Source organism: Mustela nigripes, chromosome 17, assembly GCF_022355385.1.
Source record: "Mustela nigripes isolate SB6536 chromosome 17, MUSNIG.SB6536, whole genome shotgun sequence".
NCBI lineage: Eukaryota > Metazoa > Chordata > Mammalia > Carnivora > Mustelidae > Mustela > Mustela nigripes.
Genome location: NC_081573.1, coordinates 42,083,739 through 42,101,229, shown reverse-complemented (window position 1 = coordinate 42,101,229; position 17,491 = coordinate 42,083,739). Strand labels below are relative to the sequence as shown.

The 17,491-nt window shown below is 49.6% G+C and overlaps 2 protein-coding genes across 7 annotated transcripts in view; one reads left to right on the top strand and one right to left on the bottom strand.

Moving 5' to 3' along the window:
* The first annotated feature begins 1,128 nt into the window (after positions 1–1,128).
* Positions 1,129–7,365, top strand: CENPT (centromere protein T). 4 transcript variants are annotated; one of them, XM_059383530.1, is made up of 13 exons: positions 1,129–1,572; positions 2,865–2,955; positions 3,063–3,150; positions 3,252–3,348; positions 3,472–3,608; positions 3,732–3,768; positions 3,981–4,129; positions 4,759–4,959; positions 5,254–5,562; positions 5,830–5,920; positions 6,708–6,884; positions 6,971–7,075; positions 7,153–7,365. In XM_059383530.1, the coding sequence occupies exons 1-13, from the start codon at positions 1,448–1,450 to the stop codon at positions 7,274–7,276; spliced, it is 1,731 nt and encodes a 576-aa protein (XP_059239513.1). In that variant the 5' UTR covers positions 1,129–1,447; the 3' UTR covers positions 7,277–7,365. The 4 variants fall into 4 exon arrangements, with proteins under 4 accessions (XP_059239513.1, XP_059239512.1, XP_059239515.1 ...); XM_059383529.1 differs by having other exon boundaries at positions 1,383–1,572; positions 3,729–3,768; XM_059383531.1 differs by having other exon boundaries at positions 1,384–1,572; positions 3,729–3,768; positions 4,759–4,854.
* Positions 7,366–7,460: 95 nt separating this feature from the next.
* Positions 7,461–17,491, bottom strand: part of TSNAXIP1 (translin associated factor X interacting protein 1) — a 16,448-nt gene continuing 6,417 nt past the window's right edge. For 2 of the 3 annotated variants that reach the window (XM_059383526.1, XM_059383527.1), the window contains exons 3-16: positions 13,494–13,606; positions 13,215–13,341; positions 11,566–11,659; positions 10,749–10,945; positions 10,353–10,488; positions 9,749–9,918; positions 9,522–9,681; positions 9,315–9,445; positions 9,056–9,178; positions 8,773–8,925; positions 8,563–8,672; positions 8,228–8,354; positions 7,994–8,100; positions 7,461–7,785 (exon numbers count right to left, since the gene is read on the bottom strand). In XM_059383526.1, coding sequence (XP_059239509.1) covers positions 7,545–7,785; positions 7,994–8,100; positions 8,228–8,354; positions 8,563–8,672; positions 8,773–8,925; positions 9,056–9,178; positions 9,315–9,445; positions 9,522–9,681; positions 9,749–9,918; positions 10,353–10,488; positions 10,749–10,945; positions 11,566–11,659; positions 13,215–13,341; positions 13,494–13,606 — 1,989 coding nt within the window. In that variant the 3' untranslated portion in view covers positions 7,461–7,544. Of the gene's footprint in view, positions 7,786–7,993; positions 8,101–8,227; positions 8,355–8,562; positions 8,673–8,772; positions 8,926–9,055; positions 9,179–9,314; positions 9,446–9,521; positions 9,682–9,748; positions 9,919–10,352; positions 10,489–10,748; positions 10,972–11,565; positions 11,660–13,214; positions 13,342–13,493; positions 13,607–17,491 lie in introns of those variants that run through there. The other variant, XM_059383528.1, reaches the window with a different exon arrangement.

Genomic DNA, 17,491 nt, shown 5'->3' with positions numbered 1-17,491 from the left:
CTTTGCCTCAGGTCACCCTGAGTCCCTGGATTGAGTGCCCTATCAGGGTCTCTGCTCAGTGTGGAATCTGCTTCTCCCTCCACCCTTCACCTAGCTCATGCTTTCTTTCTCTCAAGTAAATAAAATCTTTAAAAAAAAAAATTCTACCTTCCAGTAAATAAAATCACCTCTAATCTACACTTAATCTTTTACACTTATAACATCTAAAATGCATAGCTTTCTCCCCATCCTGAAGGCCCTACCCACCCTCAATCTTGTCACCTCAGGAGAATGGGTAGAACCTTGTCACATCCCTCCCTGTTTCCAATCTTGTCTTCTCTACAAAATCTGTTGTTCATATGGATAGACATATATATATGTGATAAGCCATATATAGATATAGATATAGATGATATGCCATATATATGATTCCTCTGCTTAAATCCTCCGAATGGCTTATTGCATTTTGAATAATGTCCAAACTCCTTTCCAGAGCCTGTGAGACACCACATGGTCTGGTTCTTGCTAGTCTCTCATTCCTCCCTCTCTCACTTCCTGCACCCAGTATTTTTTTTTTTTTTAACAAGTAGCAAATATAAAATGTAATCAGTTATGTAAAACACACAGGCACCTGATCTAGGAGCAAAAGGATAACTCCATGGGAGACTCAGAACTCAAGTTCTAATTAAGTTTCCATGAAAATTTTAAAAAGATGGGGAGGCTGTCTTGGTGAAAATATGGTAAGAGTCTTTAGCGTTACCAGAACTTTTGAGAGCCAAAATTCATCTCCAAATTGCACATGTTTGGAGATCATAACATTTCTGCTGGTTGACAAGTAGCACACTAGTCTTTGGCCCACAGACTGATCTCTTCAAAGGCAGAGATGCAAATGCAAATTTGCAAATCTGACCAGGTCACATTGAGGGTAAAATTAATTTTTTCCTGGGCTAGGTATCCCGCCTCAACTCCAGAGGGAGCTAGGAATAAGACATTCTAATACTAATGACTGCTACTTACTGAGGATGGAGCTTACTATATATCGTACATTGAGTTAAACATCCTATCACTGAGGGGCTCCTGGCTGGCTTAGTCTGTAATGCAAAGGACTCTTGATCTTGGAGTGGTGAGTTCCAGTCCCATCTTGGGTGTAGAGATTACTTAAGTAAGTAAACACTTAAAAATAAATATTTCACTTAAGTACTACAATCCCCTCATAAGTGCATATCATACTCAACTTACAGATGAAGAAACCAAGGCTTCGACGGGTTGACACGTTTGTCCAGGTGCACTCCCAAGTAAAAGTGCCTCCAAAACCAGGTTACAACCATCGCAACACATTGCTCGCGCCTCTGAGCAGTAGGGTTAGAACTGCAACTCCCGTGAGGCCGTGCGGCAGCCTCGCGAGAGTTGACTTAAATGCTGCGGCGGGAAGGCGGCGGCTTCGGCTACCTCAGCGGTTGGGAGGCGGATGGCTGAGGCGATGGCGGAGCGCTACAATCGCGACAGCGAGCCTACGACGCGCACGCTCTTGCGGCGCGTGCTGGATACTGCGGATACGCATACCCCGCGGCGACGCCGGAGTGCTAGAATTGGGTATGGCGGGGAGCTGCCCGAGCGTGTGAGCAGCCATAGGAATTAGGGGGTCAGACCTCAGCAGGATCCAGGGCAGACCCTGTTTGGAGAGGGAAACGGAGTCTCGGAGAGCCTCAGGGCCCAGGGTTCTGAGAACTGGGTCCACCGCTTACCGGGTTCAGGTCAGCTGTTTCTGTCCCCACCCGCGAGACTCAAGGCTGACAGTTCTCAGGACTACAGAGCTCAACTCTGCTCGCTTCTTTGGGTATTTTTGCTTCTGGGCGCTCAGAATCTGGCCTTTTGTCCTGTTCTCTTGGGCAACACCTTCCCAGGCGTCTTCCCTGAACTGCTTCGTTTGTGGTCCCCACCGTTCCCTGCACATTCAGTTCCCTTTCCCTGTAGCTCCCAGCTGGAAGGTGGGAAAGGAGGTAGAGAGCACAGCCTGGGCAGAATTCTGGAGGCAGGAAATAGAAAGATGCTTTGCTAGAGAGCAGGGAATTTGGCCTGACCTCCTGGTAGTATCAGTGGATGAGGGCTATGGTGAGCTCTTGGTGCAGAGGGTGTGGAAATTTGTATCTGCCAGACTGGGGCAGTGCAGTTTTGTTTTTGTTTTGTTTTTTTAAAGATTTTATTTATTTGACAGATCACAGGTAGGCAGAGAGGCAGGCAGGGGCGGGGAGGGGAGAAGCAGTCTCCCCGCTGAGAAGAGAGCCCGATGAGGGCCTCCATCCCAGGAACCTGAGATCATGACCAGAGCCGAAGGCAGAAGCTTTAACCCACTGAGCCACCCAGGCACCCCTCACTGTAGGTTTTAGACCTATAAGTGATAAGGTGGGAGTTGTGCCTTGGGAATCTGAGAGGGACTGGAACGAAGACTAGGGCTGGAGTGACCAATGTAGAAGTTGTTGTGAAACCCTGGCAAGTACTTAAAAGGTTTCCAAATATTTAAATATCCTTCTTGGCTTGTTATTTTAATGCCAGGAATTAAAATAATTAATAAATAATTAATTTTAACTCTTCTAACTGCTCCTCTTGTTACTTCTAACAGAGCCGGTTCTGTAAAGCTTTCCTCAGCCCCTGCCTCTGGCTGGATCATTATAGTCCTTCTTTCTTCCCATATTCCTTAGGTTCCCTTCATCCACAGAATTGTTGACACAGAGCTTGCAACAGAGGCTGTGAGAGGGGCAAGTGGTTTCTGGGTCCCTGGCCTTGAGGGAAAAGGGCTTCAGGCCAAAATCCCTGATAAAAGCATATCTCTGCATCCCCTAGTTCCCCCTCCCTACTTAACTTAAGAGCTATTGGTCTTTACACAGTGCCCAGAAAGCTCTACTTGAAACACCTTCCTCCAGGAGGCTGAGCACCCCAACAAAGATGAATGTGAGGCGAGGTTCCCATAGAGCTAGGGTAAGTGCCCAGCCGACTGACCACTACAGGGCTCTTGCTGCCTTCAGGGGGCTTGAGGGAATCTCAAGGCAAAGGAACGGACTGACTCCCTTGGTGCTTTTACCCAGTCTATTGGCAGGTTGGCCCATGTTCATACCAGTGGGAACCTGGAGGAACAGACACCCCGGACTCTGCTGAAAAACATAATTCTAACTGGTGAGTAACTTGCTGATCAGGGTTAGACACCAGTCCCTTGGTATCCCTCATTCAGTGCAGCCTGCCCTGCCAACTCTGCCCTTTGCTTGCTGTCTCTGCAGCCCCAGAATCTTCCATCATGACGCCAAAATCTGTGGTGAAGCCAGTGCCAACACCGCAAGTGGTCCGGTCCTCTAGACAGGAAAGCAGTCGGGGCAGGTGCACAGTGAATTCTTCCCTTGCACTGGGCTGTTGGGCAGCTCTGATACGGGAGTCTCTTGAGGGCCCCAGAAGCCAGTGTTGGGCTTCCTGGCCTGTCTGAGATAAGTTCCATCCTTGTAGCCTGGAGCTGCAACTTCCTGAGCTTGAGCCCCCCACAACCCTGGCTCTAGGTCTTCTGGCTCCTGGCAGGAGGAAGCAGAGGCTGAGATTGTCAGTGTTTCAGCAAGAAATGGACCAGGGACTGCCTCTCTCCCAAGGTAAGACCCTGAACACCATCTTTGACCACCCTCTCTTGCCCTCTAGAGAGGCTGATGAGGTCTGAGAGAGGGCTCTCATGAGCCTGGTAACTTACCATGGTTTCTTTTTAAATTCTCTAGCAGAGCCTCGTGGGAATGCCAGTGCCTCCTCCCTCACCAGGTGCTGTTGCCTATCCTGGGGTTGGTGGAAAGGTTAGGAGAGGGAGGTATTGATTGGGATGGAATCTGACTATACTGATCCCTGCAAGTTTTAGCTTTCTGGCATCATGGCTCTGTTCTAAGAAATGAGATCCCCAGGGCAGATGGGGAAATTCCCTTGAAAATTGGGCCTTAGATACCTAACTTTCTTTTGTGCCTCCTCCTTCCCACCAGCTCCCTCAGTTTGACCTTTGCCTCACCTCTCCAAACACAGTCAGTACAAAGGCCTGGCTTGGCTCGCAGACCTCCTACCCGCCGAGCTGTAGATGTGGGTGCATTTTTGCAGGATCTGCGAGATACTTCTTTGGCCTTGGCTTCTCCAGGTAAGACTGAGATTTCCCTCTCCCACACACACACACCCTCCCGAAGGAGGTGCTGCTGAGTCCAGGTTACTCCTCTCTCTGTCAGGTCAAGGACAGTGTGCAAGCTTGCTAGTAGATCTATGAGGAGTTTCTGCTTTCTTTCTCCAAGGTCCATGTTTTAGTGGACTTGGGCCATCTTTAGTAGTCTTGGGCCCAGTATCTTCTAGGATCCCATATTCCCGAGAAGCTACAGGGCTGAGGGTAGGAAAGGTGTGGTGTGGTGGCTGGAACTTCTTGGGAGATAGGTAACGGTCAGGTTTCAGGAGCAGCTGGCCAGTCAGGACTGACCAGGCAGCCTGATTCCAGGAAACAAGTCAAGTTCACTAGATAGATTAAGAGGAGGGTTCTTAGTAGAGTGAGAAGTGTAGAGGCATAGGTGAGCAGTTTTGGTGAGACAAGCTGTGGAGGGTGGGAATGCCAGACAAAGAAGCAGGAAGGTAAGTAAAGAGAGCCGTGGAAGGAGATAAGTCTAGGTAGTTTTTTCGGAAGGGCACCTGGGGCAGACTCATGGGGTCTGCTGCCCAGGCCCTGGTGACTGGTTAGCAGCAAATGGGCCTGGAAAACAGTGTCAACTGGCCTTTCATTTCCAGGTGACAGCCTCAGAACCCCTGTTGCCACCCTGCCAACGGATACCGTTTTGGAGGACACTCAGCCCTTCTCCCAGCCCTTGGTTGGCCATTCCCCCAGTGTGTACCACTCCCTGCCCTTTCTCTCTCACACTGAGGCGGAAAATTCTGAGAGGGCTGTCAGTCGTAGGACACAGAGCAGTGGGTCTAGGCTGCAGAACCACAGTGAGTATGTGGGGCACATGGCCCAGAAATAAGCCTTGGATGAAAACTGGCACTGGTGCTTTTCCCTCCTCAGGCCTGTATGTGTGCCCTGCAGAGTCCCCTGGGTATTGATTCCTTTTACATGTAGAGCAGAGTTGGTTTTGGACCAAGATACTCCAAACAAATACCCAGGGTCTGCTTCTGGACATTTTTCCTTAGTGAGCTAGATTGGGTTTATTACACTACCCTTATTCTTCTCAGAGCTATAGCCTTGGGCTACTGCTTCTCGAAACTATATTCTCTCCCTTGATTCAGATCCTGGAAAACCAGCTCAACTTCTGGCAGGAAAGGCAAAGAAAATTGATGTCCTTGCTGTGAGCCTCCCAAACAATAGCAGTGCTATCTCTGGAGAAGATGGAGTAGAGCCCTTACAGGATGGAGTTGGCGAGGAGGCAGAGGAAAGGATGGAGGAAAGTTTGAGTGTGAGTGAAGTGATGGGCTCAACAGGAACACAAGGTTCTGTCAGGACAGAAAAGTCTAAGGGACATGGAGAAATGACAGAAGCTCTTGAGGCCAAGGAGCCAGAAGGATCTTCAGAAGATGAGGACATCTCTGGCAGGACAGGTAAAGAGCCCAGTGCAGGCACAGGGGAGTAAATGGTTGACTGTGTTCAGGTTAGCTGTGTTCAGTCTCTAATCTGAGGAGTTGTACCCTTAGGTTTTGTTTCTGGGCACAAGTGGTGTTGGGTCAGGGACACTCTGAGGGGCCCATTGTTTGACTGACCAGAGCTAGATGGGGCTCTTGAGGAACAGGACAAGGAACCTGTGGGCCTTAACAGTGGGTTGAGATAGTCAAGCCTGAGCCCCCTCTAATCCTGCACTTTCTCTACAGCAAGTCCAGAGTTGGCCTCCAGCACCACTGAGTTTCTTCAGGCCAGGCGACCTCAGTTTCTTGAGCCAGCCCCACCGCCTAGCACTACAGTGTAAGATCCCATGACCTTGTACTGCATGGACCTCTTGGGAAGGGCTTGGCACTGAGCACCAAAGAGTTATCCCCCTTCCTGTTGATATGCAGATGATCACTCAAGAGAGCACCCTGAGGTGGGCTGGGTGGGGCTCACTGAGTACATGTGTTGTCCTAGTGCATGCTTCTAGGTTCTTAGAGGAAGCTGGGTAGGGGAAGTGCCTAAGTCAGTATATAGTCAGAGAAGGCTTCCTGGGGGATGATTAGCAGAATCATATAGGCAGCAACAGGCTGAGGGGAAAGAATGTCCATGCAAAGGCCTGAGGGTCAAGGGCCTGAGCAAGTACTAACTTATACAATGAATCTAGACTGGGACTCTGGGTCCTGATTAGAGGATCAGGGCCACAGGGAAAGACCAGGCCTCTGTGTGGCCCTCGGTCCCCACTGCCCCCCAGCAGATAGTTAGAGCTATTTGTCCAGGTTAGCCAAGGAGCACATGGGCCCTAGTCTTCACAGGAGCTAGTAAGACTTGTTTTTGAGGCACACCTGGGTGGCTCAGTGGGTTAAGCTTCTGCCTTCAGCTCAGGTCATGATCCCAGAGCTCTGGGATCAAGCTCTGCATTGGGCTCTCTGCTCAGCGGGGAGCCTGCTTCCCCCCCATCTCTCCGCCTGCCTCTCTGCCTACTTGTGATCTCTCTCTCTGTCTAATAAATAAATTAAATCTTAAAGAAAAAAAGAAAAGACTTGTATTTGATTAGGGGCCACTTTGGGCAGCATTTTAGCTAACTATCCACTCCTGCCCCCAGCTTATCTTCAGAGCCTCTGGAGCCTCTACCGACCAGGCATCCCCCCAGGGCCCGAACCCATGGCCCCAGGCCCCGTCAAGATCCCCACAAGACTGGATTGAGCCACTATGTGAAACTCTTTAGCTTCTATGCTAAGATGCCCATGGAGAAGAAGGCTCTTGAGATGGTAGAGAAGTGGTGAGTCCTGGACACGCAGGGTGGGGAGAGGAGCCCCTCAGATCATCAATAGACTGTTGAGTCTTTTACCCCAACCCTTTTGGCAGCCTGGACAAGTATTTCCAGCATCTTTGTGATGACCTGGAGGTATTTTCTGCTCATGCTGGCCGCAAGACTGTGAGGCCAGAGGACCTGGAACTGTTGATGCGACGGTAAGTGGGCAGAAGCAGGGAGGTGCTGGGTGTGGGAGTGCTGGCCCTGATTCTATCTCTATCCCCCTCTGCTACAGGCAGGGCCTGGTCAACGACCAAGTCTCCCTGCATGTGCTTGTGGAGCGGCATCTGCCCCTGGAGTACCGGCAGCTGCTCATCCCTTGTGCATTCAGTGGCAACTCTGTCTTCCCTGCGCAGTAGTGGCCAGGCCTCAACACCTGTCCAGTCCCCGCCTAGGGGACTGGTCCACCTATTCTTCCAGATCTCCTCCCTACCTCCCCAGCATCAATAAAGTGTCACAAACAGAATGTGCTGTGTTTTGGTATATATCCTGGGGCCAGCCAGGCCAGGATCAATTCCCTGCCTTCCCTCCCCTCAACTCCCCAACATAACCTGGAGAACAGGTTCAGACAAATAATTTTATACTAAAAGTTAGAGGTTAGCAGCACTAAGGCTGCCCACAGTGGCCCTAGCTTGTAGGCTCCTGCTCTCGAGACCCCATGCGCCTGATGTCAGTCATCTGAAGCCGTTCCAGGGCAATCTTGAGCCGTACCACAATGCCTTCTTCCTTCTCTTCACCCTCCTCAGGCAGTTCTGTCATGGGGAGCTGGAAGGCCCGGCTCAAGTAGCCATTTAGGGTCTGCTTGTCTAGCCCGGGATCAATGTTCATCAGGGCTTCACGTAGCCTGGGTAGGGTTACTTCATCATAGCTGCCCCCACAAAGAAAGAGAGGTAGGCCTTGACCTCTCCTTTCTGCACCCCAGACCCCCAAGGTGTCCTCTGCTGAACTTGAGTTGTATATAGTGCCCAGCAGCAAGCTCAGCAGTGCAGAGGGAAACCCAAGGCCTTGAGATGCCACCCTGTGGCATAGGGACTTGCCTATGGCTAAGTGGGCCTAAGGGCTCAGGAGTTACTCACAGTTCTAGGCCCAGTTCCTGTTTTAGTTCCTGTAGGTATTCATCCTTTTCATCCATGTACTGTTCCCACAGCTTTTGTACAAAGGGCATACTCTGGCCCTCTTCATCCTGGGAGGGGCCACAAGGCAGGGTGAGAACACATTGGTTGGGGTCCAGGTCCAGCAGAGGCTAGGGCAGGGCTCGGCAAGATCCTGGACAACCCCTGCCCAACATATACAGATATAGAGGTGGGTACCTCTATGAATAACGAGCGGTAGTTCAACAAGTCTGCATTGCTGCTGTTGGGATGCCAGCCTCCTTCCTCCATCAACTCCTGAATTTTCTCTTCCTTCTTGAAGGGGAAGTTGCTCTTGAGGACTGTGCTGTTGGGAGACACAAGGGCCAAGAGACCTGGCTGAGGCCTGCTCACCCATCTTCCTGTACCCCTCTGCCAGCCCCACCAGTGCTCAAAAAGGACAAGTGTTGAGGCTGTGAGCCCTTCCTGCCAGGCTCCCCTATCCCCTGCATATCTGGGAGCCTGGCCAGATGAAATGTTGGACAGGAGTTTGGATAGCTGGACCAGACTCTCACCTTAAGTTCTCCATGGTTATCACCCCCTCATTCTGACTGTCGGCATTTGTCATCTCCTTCAGCAGCTGTGCCACTGTCTCCTTTTGCTTGATGTATACACTCTCACTCCTCTACAGGGAAGGAAGCGTTGACTAATTTGCTGCTTCCTGGAGTGGTAGCAATAGAGCTGGCCTACGCCTGGGACAAAGGGAGGGCCAGCCCCAACCTCACCTTTCCCATCAAGACTGCATAGAACTGACTCATGACCTCATTAGAGCGGAAGAGCTTGATATTTTCAAAAATGGTGTAAGCCCAAGCCATGGCTTCACTAGGTCCAAAGCGATGCTCCAGGAAACTGAAGAAGAAATCTGGGAATTTCTCTTTCTGTGGGTGGGAGATGATAGTTTGGTAAGCCTACCCCATGGTGGGTTGGCCCTTCTCTCTAACACCCCAGTGGAACCCCCTAGAAGACTCTCAAGGCCATACCAAGCCAAAATGGCCCATGAGATCTGACCTCCTCAATAAGACGTTGCTTCCAGGCATCCTTGAGGAGGTTTATCACATCCTTCTTGCTTGGCTTCTTGTTCTCCACAAAGCCATCATATCGAAGGAAAGGAGGGATGGCTTCCCCATAGCCCTGGAAAGGAGAGTGTCAGTTCATCTCTGGGCCCAGGGAGAGCCCCAGATGGTTCCCCCAGAACCTCAAGTCTTAGCGGCAAGGCCTGGCTGTTCTGAATCTGGCCTCAAACCTCCTAAGCCCCAGGGACCCCTACCAGACCAGGAAAGAAGTCTTTCTCCCGGAGCAGCCCCTCGCCAATCTCCTCCAGGAGTACATCCACCAGCTGGTCACTGTTCTTGCCCTCAGCCAGCTTTTGCCAGCGATCTGGGCCCCCAGCCACCACATCTGCATGTGGAAAGAGGGAGCTGGAGTTCAAATCACATGCTTGAGCAGTCCCTGGGAGCACAGTGGCCATCATTACCTTCGCACTTGCTCCAGTCAGGCCGTGGCGTAGAGGTACGCTGGATCTCCTGGAGCTCAGAATGAAACTGGTCCCGCTCTTTCAGTGTGGTCATGTGCAACTGCAGCAGTATCTCATGCTCCTTGCAGACCTCTTCATAATCACTTCTCAGGCTGTCCAGCTGTGGAACAGCTTGTTACCTACCCACATGACCTTACCTTGCCCTACCCGCCCACCAGTACCTATACCTGCTCCTGCAGATCCTTGTTGGTCTTCTCCTGCATTTCAAAGTCCCTCCTGGGCACCACATCTCCAAAGTTGGCCTTCATGGTGTTGAGTTCCATCTGTGTGCGGGTCAGGTCTTGCCGGGCCATCTTCAGAGCCAGTGTTAACTTCACGGGGTCCTCCCCCCAGATGCCTGCCAGAGTACCCACCATCTTGTGTTACCCTGGCTCCAGAGCCTGTAGCCCAGGGCAGGTTTAGAGTGTCCCTCAGGGCCTGGTCCCACGTCTTTTTCTCCCTGATTGGGAAGCCCTGGGTCTTTCCCAGAGTGCTAACAGCTTAGAACTTCAGGCTTAAATAGAGAAGCCCAGGACATGGGGTACCAGGCCTGTCCTGCTCTCAGGGAGTCCAGGCTGTCCCAGCAGGCCACAATGGCTTCCTACTTAAACAATGAATCTATGATTCTCAGTTCAGCTCAAAAAGATCCATAGACCTGGGCAGCAGCAGGAACATCCCCACTTTGTGAATGGGCATGGATGAACAGACATTAAGAGAGTTGAATGAATAGGGATGAGTGGCAAGACTCCTCTCTAGTACCTCCTCAGTGGAGAGAAACCACCTCAGGCTTACCTGGGGACTGGGCTAGTGACATGTCCTCCCTCTGGTACCGCAGCTCATTCAGGTCTGCAATGAGGATCTTGCGGGCGTCTCGCTCACTGAGGTAGCGCAGGTACTCCTCAGCTAAATTCTTTCTCAGTTTGGATACCTGTTGGGAAGGTGGCTGTGAGGTCAGGGGCTATACATAGCTAGCCATCAAAGGGCATGGGATGGGTGCTGAGTGGCCCCATCAGGGCCTGGAAACAGGAAAGTTGGAGGGAGAAGGAGACAAGGTGGCCAATCAGTATATCAATCCAGGCAGCAGGGTAGAGAGTTAGGGAGTCACCTTAGTGCCCAGGGCCTCAGATCACCCCTGGGGTGGGGGCAGCAGGAATTCAGGGAGTTGGTCACCACACTACTCCCATTCACCTCGCTCTGCAATGAGATCTTCTCCTCGTTCTTTTTGTCAATGAGTTTTAGCAAATTCATCTTCTCTCTCTTCAGCAGGGAGATTTCATATCTCTCCTCAGCCCTCATGGCCAGGATTCTCTCATTGCAGTCCTCATTCACAGTGACAAGCTTGGCCTTCAGGGGCTCCAGAGCCCGAATCTTCTCCCTCTGGTAGGCTAGGCAGGGACAGGTGGGAGACTCCCTTTGGGACCATAGAAAACAGTCAGGAGACACTGATCCTAAGGTCACAGTGGGTGGCTATGTCTTGCAAACTCCAGGAGTCTACGCATATGCCTTGTTCAAAGCATGGACCCTGTTTCATGCCTCCCTGCATTTGCCTTCCCCCCCATCCCTGGTTTTTTTTTTTTTTTTTTTTTTTCTTTCTGCATTTGCTTTTAAACCAAAGACAGAGTCTGTCTGAGGAATGGGGTTTCATCTATGCCCTTTCTTCCTACAGCCTTTAGTCCAGCAGCTGTACCATGCCCAGAACCTCCCATGTCTGGTTAGGGAGGCTCATCACTTCCCAGAGGTACTCACTCCCTCCTGGGCTTTACTCTCAATAGTAAAGTTGATTTCTTTCCTACAGATATTGCCTTGCCATGTTTCCCAAGGACAGGAGGTAGTCAGGTGCTCTTATCACACAGGACAGTATAAGTAAAAACAGCTGAGCAACGCTTGGTGACCTCTAGACCCAGTTAGTAGCTGCCCCAATACTTCTGCACAGCCCCAGAAGGTCAGAGTAGGATCTTCTCCATGCCCTCCAGACTGGATCCGGGCATAGAGGCTGCAGTCTTACCCAGCATCACCTCATATGCATTCTTGATGGAGGATAGCAATGGCTTGTATGTTTTAAAGTCCTCTATGAAGAAGTCAAAGATTTCTCTGTAAGGCTGGCAAGAAAAAGGGGACCTGTCACCTCCTGGCCTTTAGCTGTCACTCTCTTAAGCTTAGAAGTATTGTAGCATGAAGCTGCAAGGTCACCCATATTCAAACAAATCCCCCAGGGCACCACCTGGGGCTCTCAGTGCCAGGAAGCTGAGGGGCAGCTCTTTCCCTCTCAACTGTTCTCACTATCTCTGAAGTCTGGCAAATAACCTGGGTGAGGGCCACCTCACTCTGGCTCTCCAGGCAGCCAGCCTTCTCCAAGCCCTGTGCCTTAGTTGGCCTCTCACCTTTTGCTATCTTATAGACCTATGGAGGCAGGAGGAGATCAAATGCCCCAGCCTTGTATTCTGACCAAAGAGAGGTGTGATTTCCTGTTCCATTTGGACACAGAAGTTTTTGGAGGCAGCATTATGTACTGGAATTAGCACAGGTTCTGGAATCAGCCCTGAGCTTGTAACCCAGGCCCACCACTTCATAGCTATATGTCTTCTCTGAAGTTCTGCTTCCTTAATGAAGTACCTTCAGACTGTGAGGTTGCATTCAAGGCCCCATTCAGGGCCTAGCACACAGATGACACTCAGGAAATGCTTCTGTCAGTAACTAAGTCAGAAGTGAGGGGTTCGGGGCGCCTGGGTGGCTCAGTGGATTAAGCCGCTGCCTTTGGCTCAGGTCATGATCTCAGGTTCCTAGGATCAAGCCCCGCACCGGGCTCTCTGCTCAGTGGGGAGCCTGCTTCCCCCCTCCCCCGCCCCCGCCCTGCCTGCCTCTCTGCCTACTTATGATCTCTCCCTTTGTCAAATAAATAAATAAAATCTTTAAAAAAAAAAAAAAAAGAAGTGAGGGGTTCCCTGTCATCATCCTTGTTTGAGCACGAATTTGGGGATTCCCTCCTTAGTATGTATTAGAATCTAATCTGCATCTAGGTTTTTCTAGGTATCTGGGCCAAGCTCCTCAAGCTTGGGTCTGTCATCCCTAGGCTAGTGAACACTGTGTGACCCCTTCTTGTCCAACTGCCAGAATTCAGGCTCCACTGGTTGATGTCCAACAACACATGCTAGTCACTGAAGATCACAGAGCTGAAGGGACTGGAAACAACATCCAGTCTACTACCTGACTCAGCTGAGGAAAATCAAACCTCAGGAGAATTTTGGTTTTATACTGGCAGCTTTGCCTGCTCACTAACTTTGTCATAGAACACGTTCCCCTTACCAGGAATGGGAAACCCAAAGAGCTGGGAGAAACTGGTCTCTCCTTTTTTTTTTTTTTTCTTTTAAAGATTTTATTTATTTCTTTGACAGAGGGAGACACAGAAAAAGAGGGAACACAAGCAGGGGGAGGGGGAGAGGGAGAAGCAGGCTTCCTGCTGAACAGGGAGCCCGATGGGCTCCATCCCAGAACCCTGGGAATATGAACTGAGGCCGAAGGTGGACGCTTAAGGACTGAGCCACCCGGGTGCCCCAAGACTGGTCTCTCCTGAAGTCTGAATTGCTCAGTCCTAGTGAGTAATATTTCCTCCCACCTGTTCTCCCACCCTCCCCACAGTTATTCCATGACTCTAACCTGCAGCCTCAGCTCCTGGGTAGAATCTGTGCTCAGGTCCAGCAGGAGGAGCTCCTTGCGCAGGTAGTTCTCTAGCTGCTCCAGGTACCTCGGCTTAGTAATGCCCAGGGGCTGCTTCTGCCAGCTACTGCAGGGGATGGTGGGATGAGATGTGATGGGCACCCCACCCCACAGGGCTCTTGCATCATTAGTCTGGGGCAGCACACACTCCCATGCTACCTCTGGATCCAATGTTGGGTCTGTACCAACCCATCCACCAGGGGGCTGACCCCAGCTTACCCTGCTCGTTTCCGATAATCATATGAACAGGGCTTTCGATTATGTAGAATGGTCTGATCAGTGGTGTAAGTGGGCCATGGGGACAGTTGGTCACCAATGGAGAACTGACAGGACTGCAGGAAGAGACAGGTGGGGTTACCATGACAACACTTCTCCCTTTCCTAATGCTCCTCTCCATCCTCCTACCTCTACCTTTTTTTTTTTTTCCTAGATTGATTTATTTGAGAGAGAGATAGAGAGACCACGCATGCATGTGCAAGCATGGGGGAAAGGCACAGGGAGAGAATCTCTAGCAGACCCATGCACAGAGCCCATGTGGGGCTCGATCCCACCACCCCAAGATCATGACCTGCACTTAAACCAAGAGTTGGAAACTCAACCAACTGAGCCACCCAGGAGCCCTTACTTTTTTTTTTTTTTTTTAAGATTTTATTTACTTATTTGAGAGAGAGAACACGTGCATGCATGGGAGAGTCAGAGGGGGAAGGAAAGGGAGAGAGAAAATCTCAAGCAGGCTCCATGCCAAGTATGGAGCTGGACGAAGTGCTCAATCCCATGATCCCGAGATCATGACCTGAGCCAAAACCAAGGCTCACTTAACAAGTCAGACACTTAACTGCTTAATTAATTGGGCCACCCATGAACCCCACCTCCCTCTATTCTTGATTTTCCCCCCAACATCTCTCTGTCTCTTTTTTAAGTAGGCTCCACACCCAACATGGGGCTTGAACTCATGGCCCTGAGATCAAGAGTTACATGTCTCACCAACTGAGTGAGCCAGGTACCCCTCCCCAACGTCTCTAAATATAGTTCATAATGAAGACCATGGGCCCTAGAGGTAGAGTTTAGGTTAAAAAGCCAGATATCCCTTATTGGCTGTGTGACCACAGGCTTAATGGCTCTGAACCTCAGTCTCTGCATTTGTAAAATGGGGTTGGTTTTAGTTCCCATTGCATTATATTAACATGAGGATGCAGTGAGAAAACATGAAGTTGGTTTATGCAGACTCAGACACCTCCTTGGAACTCAGTAAAGGTGAGCTATCCTTCTCTTCTGTAGGTATGTCAGTGAGTATTGGATATCTGTACCATGAAAACAGATGTGAGTACCAATCCGTATCAGCCCTTGCCCCACAGCACAGTCCAGTGAAAGACAGAGGAGGGCAGGCCCAGCCCTGTGCCTGGACTGACACTCAGATAGGACTGCAGAGATGCAGCAGGGGTAGCTGTGGACCCTAAGAGGAGACGAGCTGTACCCCCTGAGGGGGGAAGGTGGGTGGGAGTGTCCTGAAGCAGTGGGATCTGATTTTGAACCTTGAGGAGGGGTAGGGAGTGGAAACAGTTAATATGCATAGGCTGTTTTATTTTTTTAAGATTTTATTTATTTATTTGAGAGAGAGACAGAAACGGAGATAGCAACAAGATAGTGAGAGGGAACACAAGTAGGGAGGAGAGGGAGAAGTAGGCTCCCTGCTGAGTAGGGAGCCCAATGCAGGGCTCAATCCCAGGACCCTGGGATCATGACCTGAGCCGAAGGCAGACGCTTAACCGAGGGTGCCACTCAGGTGCCCCATAGGCTGTTTTTTTTTTTTTTTAATCTTTTAGTGAAATACTCAAAATGAGCCTCTGATCCAGCAAATCTCACCTCTATAGTTCATCCATTCAGTCATCCATTTGTTCATCAGGCATTCCTGGAGCCATAGTACCTTTTCAACCCACTGGGTTCTAGGGACATGAAGGAAGCTGGGGGTATGAAGGAGGTGGGATGACAAATGAACTGATGATCGCAAGTCAGTGGGTAGTGACTGAAGCCAATGCAGATTACCAGGAGGGGACAAGACTTGATTGGAAGGGACCAGGGGAAGCTAATCATCTTGTAGGAGGTGGTGATGTCTGTGATGTTCATTCAGTACATAAGAGTACTATATGAGAGGAGCTGAGGTCATTTGGGAGAAGATGTGTGTGTCAGGGTTAGAGGTGGGGCGCAAAGGCATCCTGGGTAGCACCAACACCTCAGGGAAAGGGCAGGTGGTTTAAAGAGCTAGGAATAGGGATGAATGCCCAAGGACAGCAGGCTGCCTGAGGCTGGGACCTGGGGTGGCCAGTGTGGATGGATACAGGGATGGAGCAGCAGCTTTATGCAGAAGGGCAGTCCTCAAAGCCTTATGACTGAAAAAATTGGAAAATTCCTAAATGTCTAGAAATTAGAAAACTCCTAAGTGTCTAAAAATAGAAGCAGTCATGAAATGATTACATAAAGGCCTAACACAGAAATATGCTAATGCTGTATTTCTAAGGGTTAAGTAAAGCCTGAAACTAGGGAATAAGCACAACTAGGTAAAAATGGATGTCCAGAAGAGACAGAAGAAATAACCTAAAAGGTTATCAGCAATTATTATCCTCTAATGATAGGCCATTAGGTAGTTATTGTACTATAATTGAACATTTTTCAAATTTTCTACAATGCACAAAAATTACTTTCCAATTTAAAAGAAAATTGGGGGTGCCTGGCTGGTTCAATTGGTAGCCCGTGAGACTCTCGATATTAGCATTGTGAGTTCAAGCCCCATGCTGGGGTGTAGAGATTATTTAAAAACAAAATCTTTAATAAAGAAAGAAAGAAAATAAAAGAAAATTGAATTAGAATTCAATGTTGCATTCAATATAAGAGCCCTCTTTGTACCTCTTAAGTATTTGGAAATTTAGTAAGCAATTCCTATTTTTCTTGACCCATTAACTTCTTAGAATACAATGTATAGAAATAATGTTGGGGTATCTGGTTGGCTCAGTTGGGGGAGCATGGGATTCTTGATATCAGGGTCATAAGTTCAAGTCCTGCATTGGGTGTAGAGATTACTAAAAATAAATAAATAAATAAGAATGTTAAAATTTCACGTTCAGGGGCACCTGGGTGGCTCAGTGGGTTAAAGCCTCTGCCTTCGGCTCAGGTTATGATCTCAGGGTCCTGGGATCAAGCCCCACATCGGGCTCCCTGCTCATTGGGGAGCCTGCTTCCTCCTTTCTCTCTGCCTGCCTCTCTGCCTACATGTGATCTCTGTCTGTCAAATAAATAAATAAAATCTTTAAAATTTCACGTTCAAAATGTTTGGGACATGGTCAGAGCAGCACTCGCAAGGTATTTATTTTATTTTTTTAATTTTTAAAAAATTTGAAGTTATTTATTTATTTAATTTTAACTAGGTTCCACACAATGCTAAGATCAAGACCTGAGCTCTGACAAGAGTAAGATGCGTTACCGACTGAGCTTCCCAGGCACCCCTTTATTTAGGTAATCTCTACCCCCAATGTGGGGGGTCGAACCCATGACCTGAGATGAAGTATAGTCTGTTCTACCGACTGAGCCCGCCAAGTACCCTGGTATGAATGTATTTATTTATTTATTAAAGGTTTTTTAAAGATTTTATTTATTTGACAGAGAGAGAGAGAAAACATAAGCAGGAGCAGCAGGCACAGGGAGAGGGAGAAGCAGGCTCCCCACTGAGCTGGGAGCCTGACTGCAGGGGCAGGAGGGGCGGGGGAGGGGGGAGCTCCATCCCAGGATCCTAGGATCATGACCTGAGCCCAAGGCAGATGTTTAACTGACTGAGTACCCGGGGTGCCGACCCTGGTATTTATTTTAATTGCTTAAAATACTTCTGCTATTAGAAAAGAAAGCTTTAAGCTTTCTTTCTGTTTGTAAAGAGATATGGGGTCACCTGGATGGCTCAGTCAGTTAAGTGCCTGACTCTTGATTTCAGCTCAGGTCATGATCTCAGGGTGGTGGGATTGAGCCTACAGCCCCTAGCCCCTTGCCTTGTCCCAGGTTCTGCACTAAGTGCAGAGTCTGCTTGTCCATCTCTCTCTGCTCCTCTCCCCATTTGTGCATTCTCTAATTAAAAACAGAAAACAAGGGCGCCTGGGTGGCTCAGTGGGTTAAGCCGCTGCCTTCGGCTCAGGTCATGATCTCAGGGTCCTGGGATCGAGTCCCGCATCGGGCTC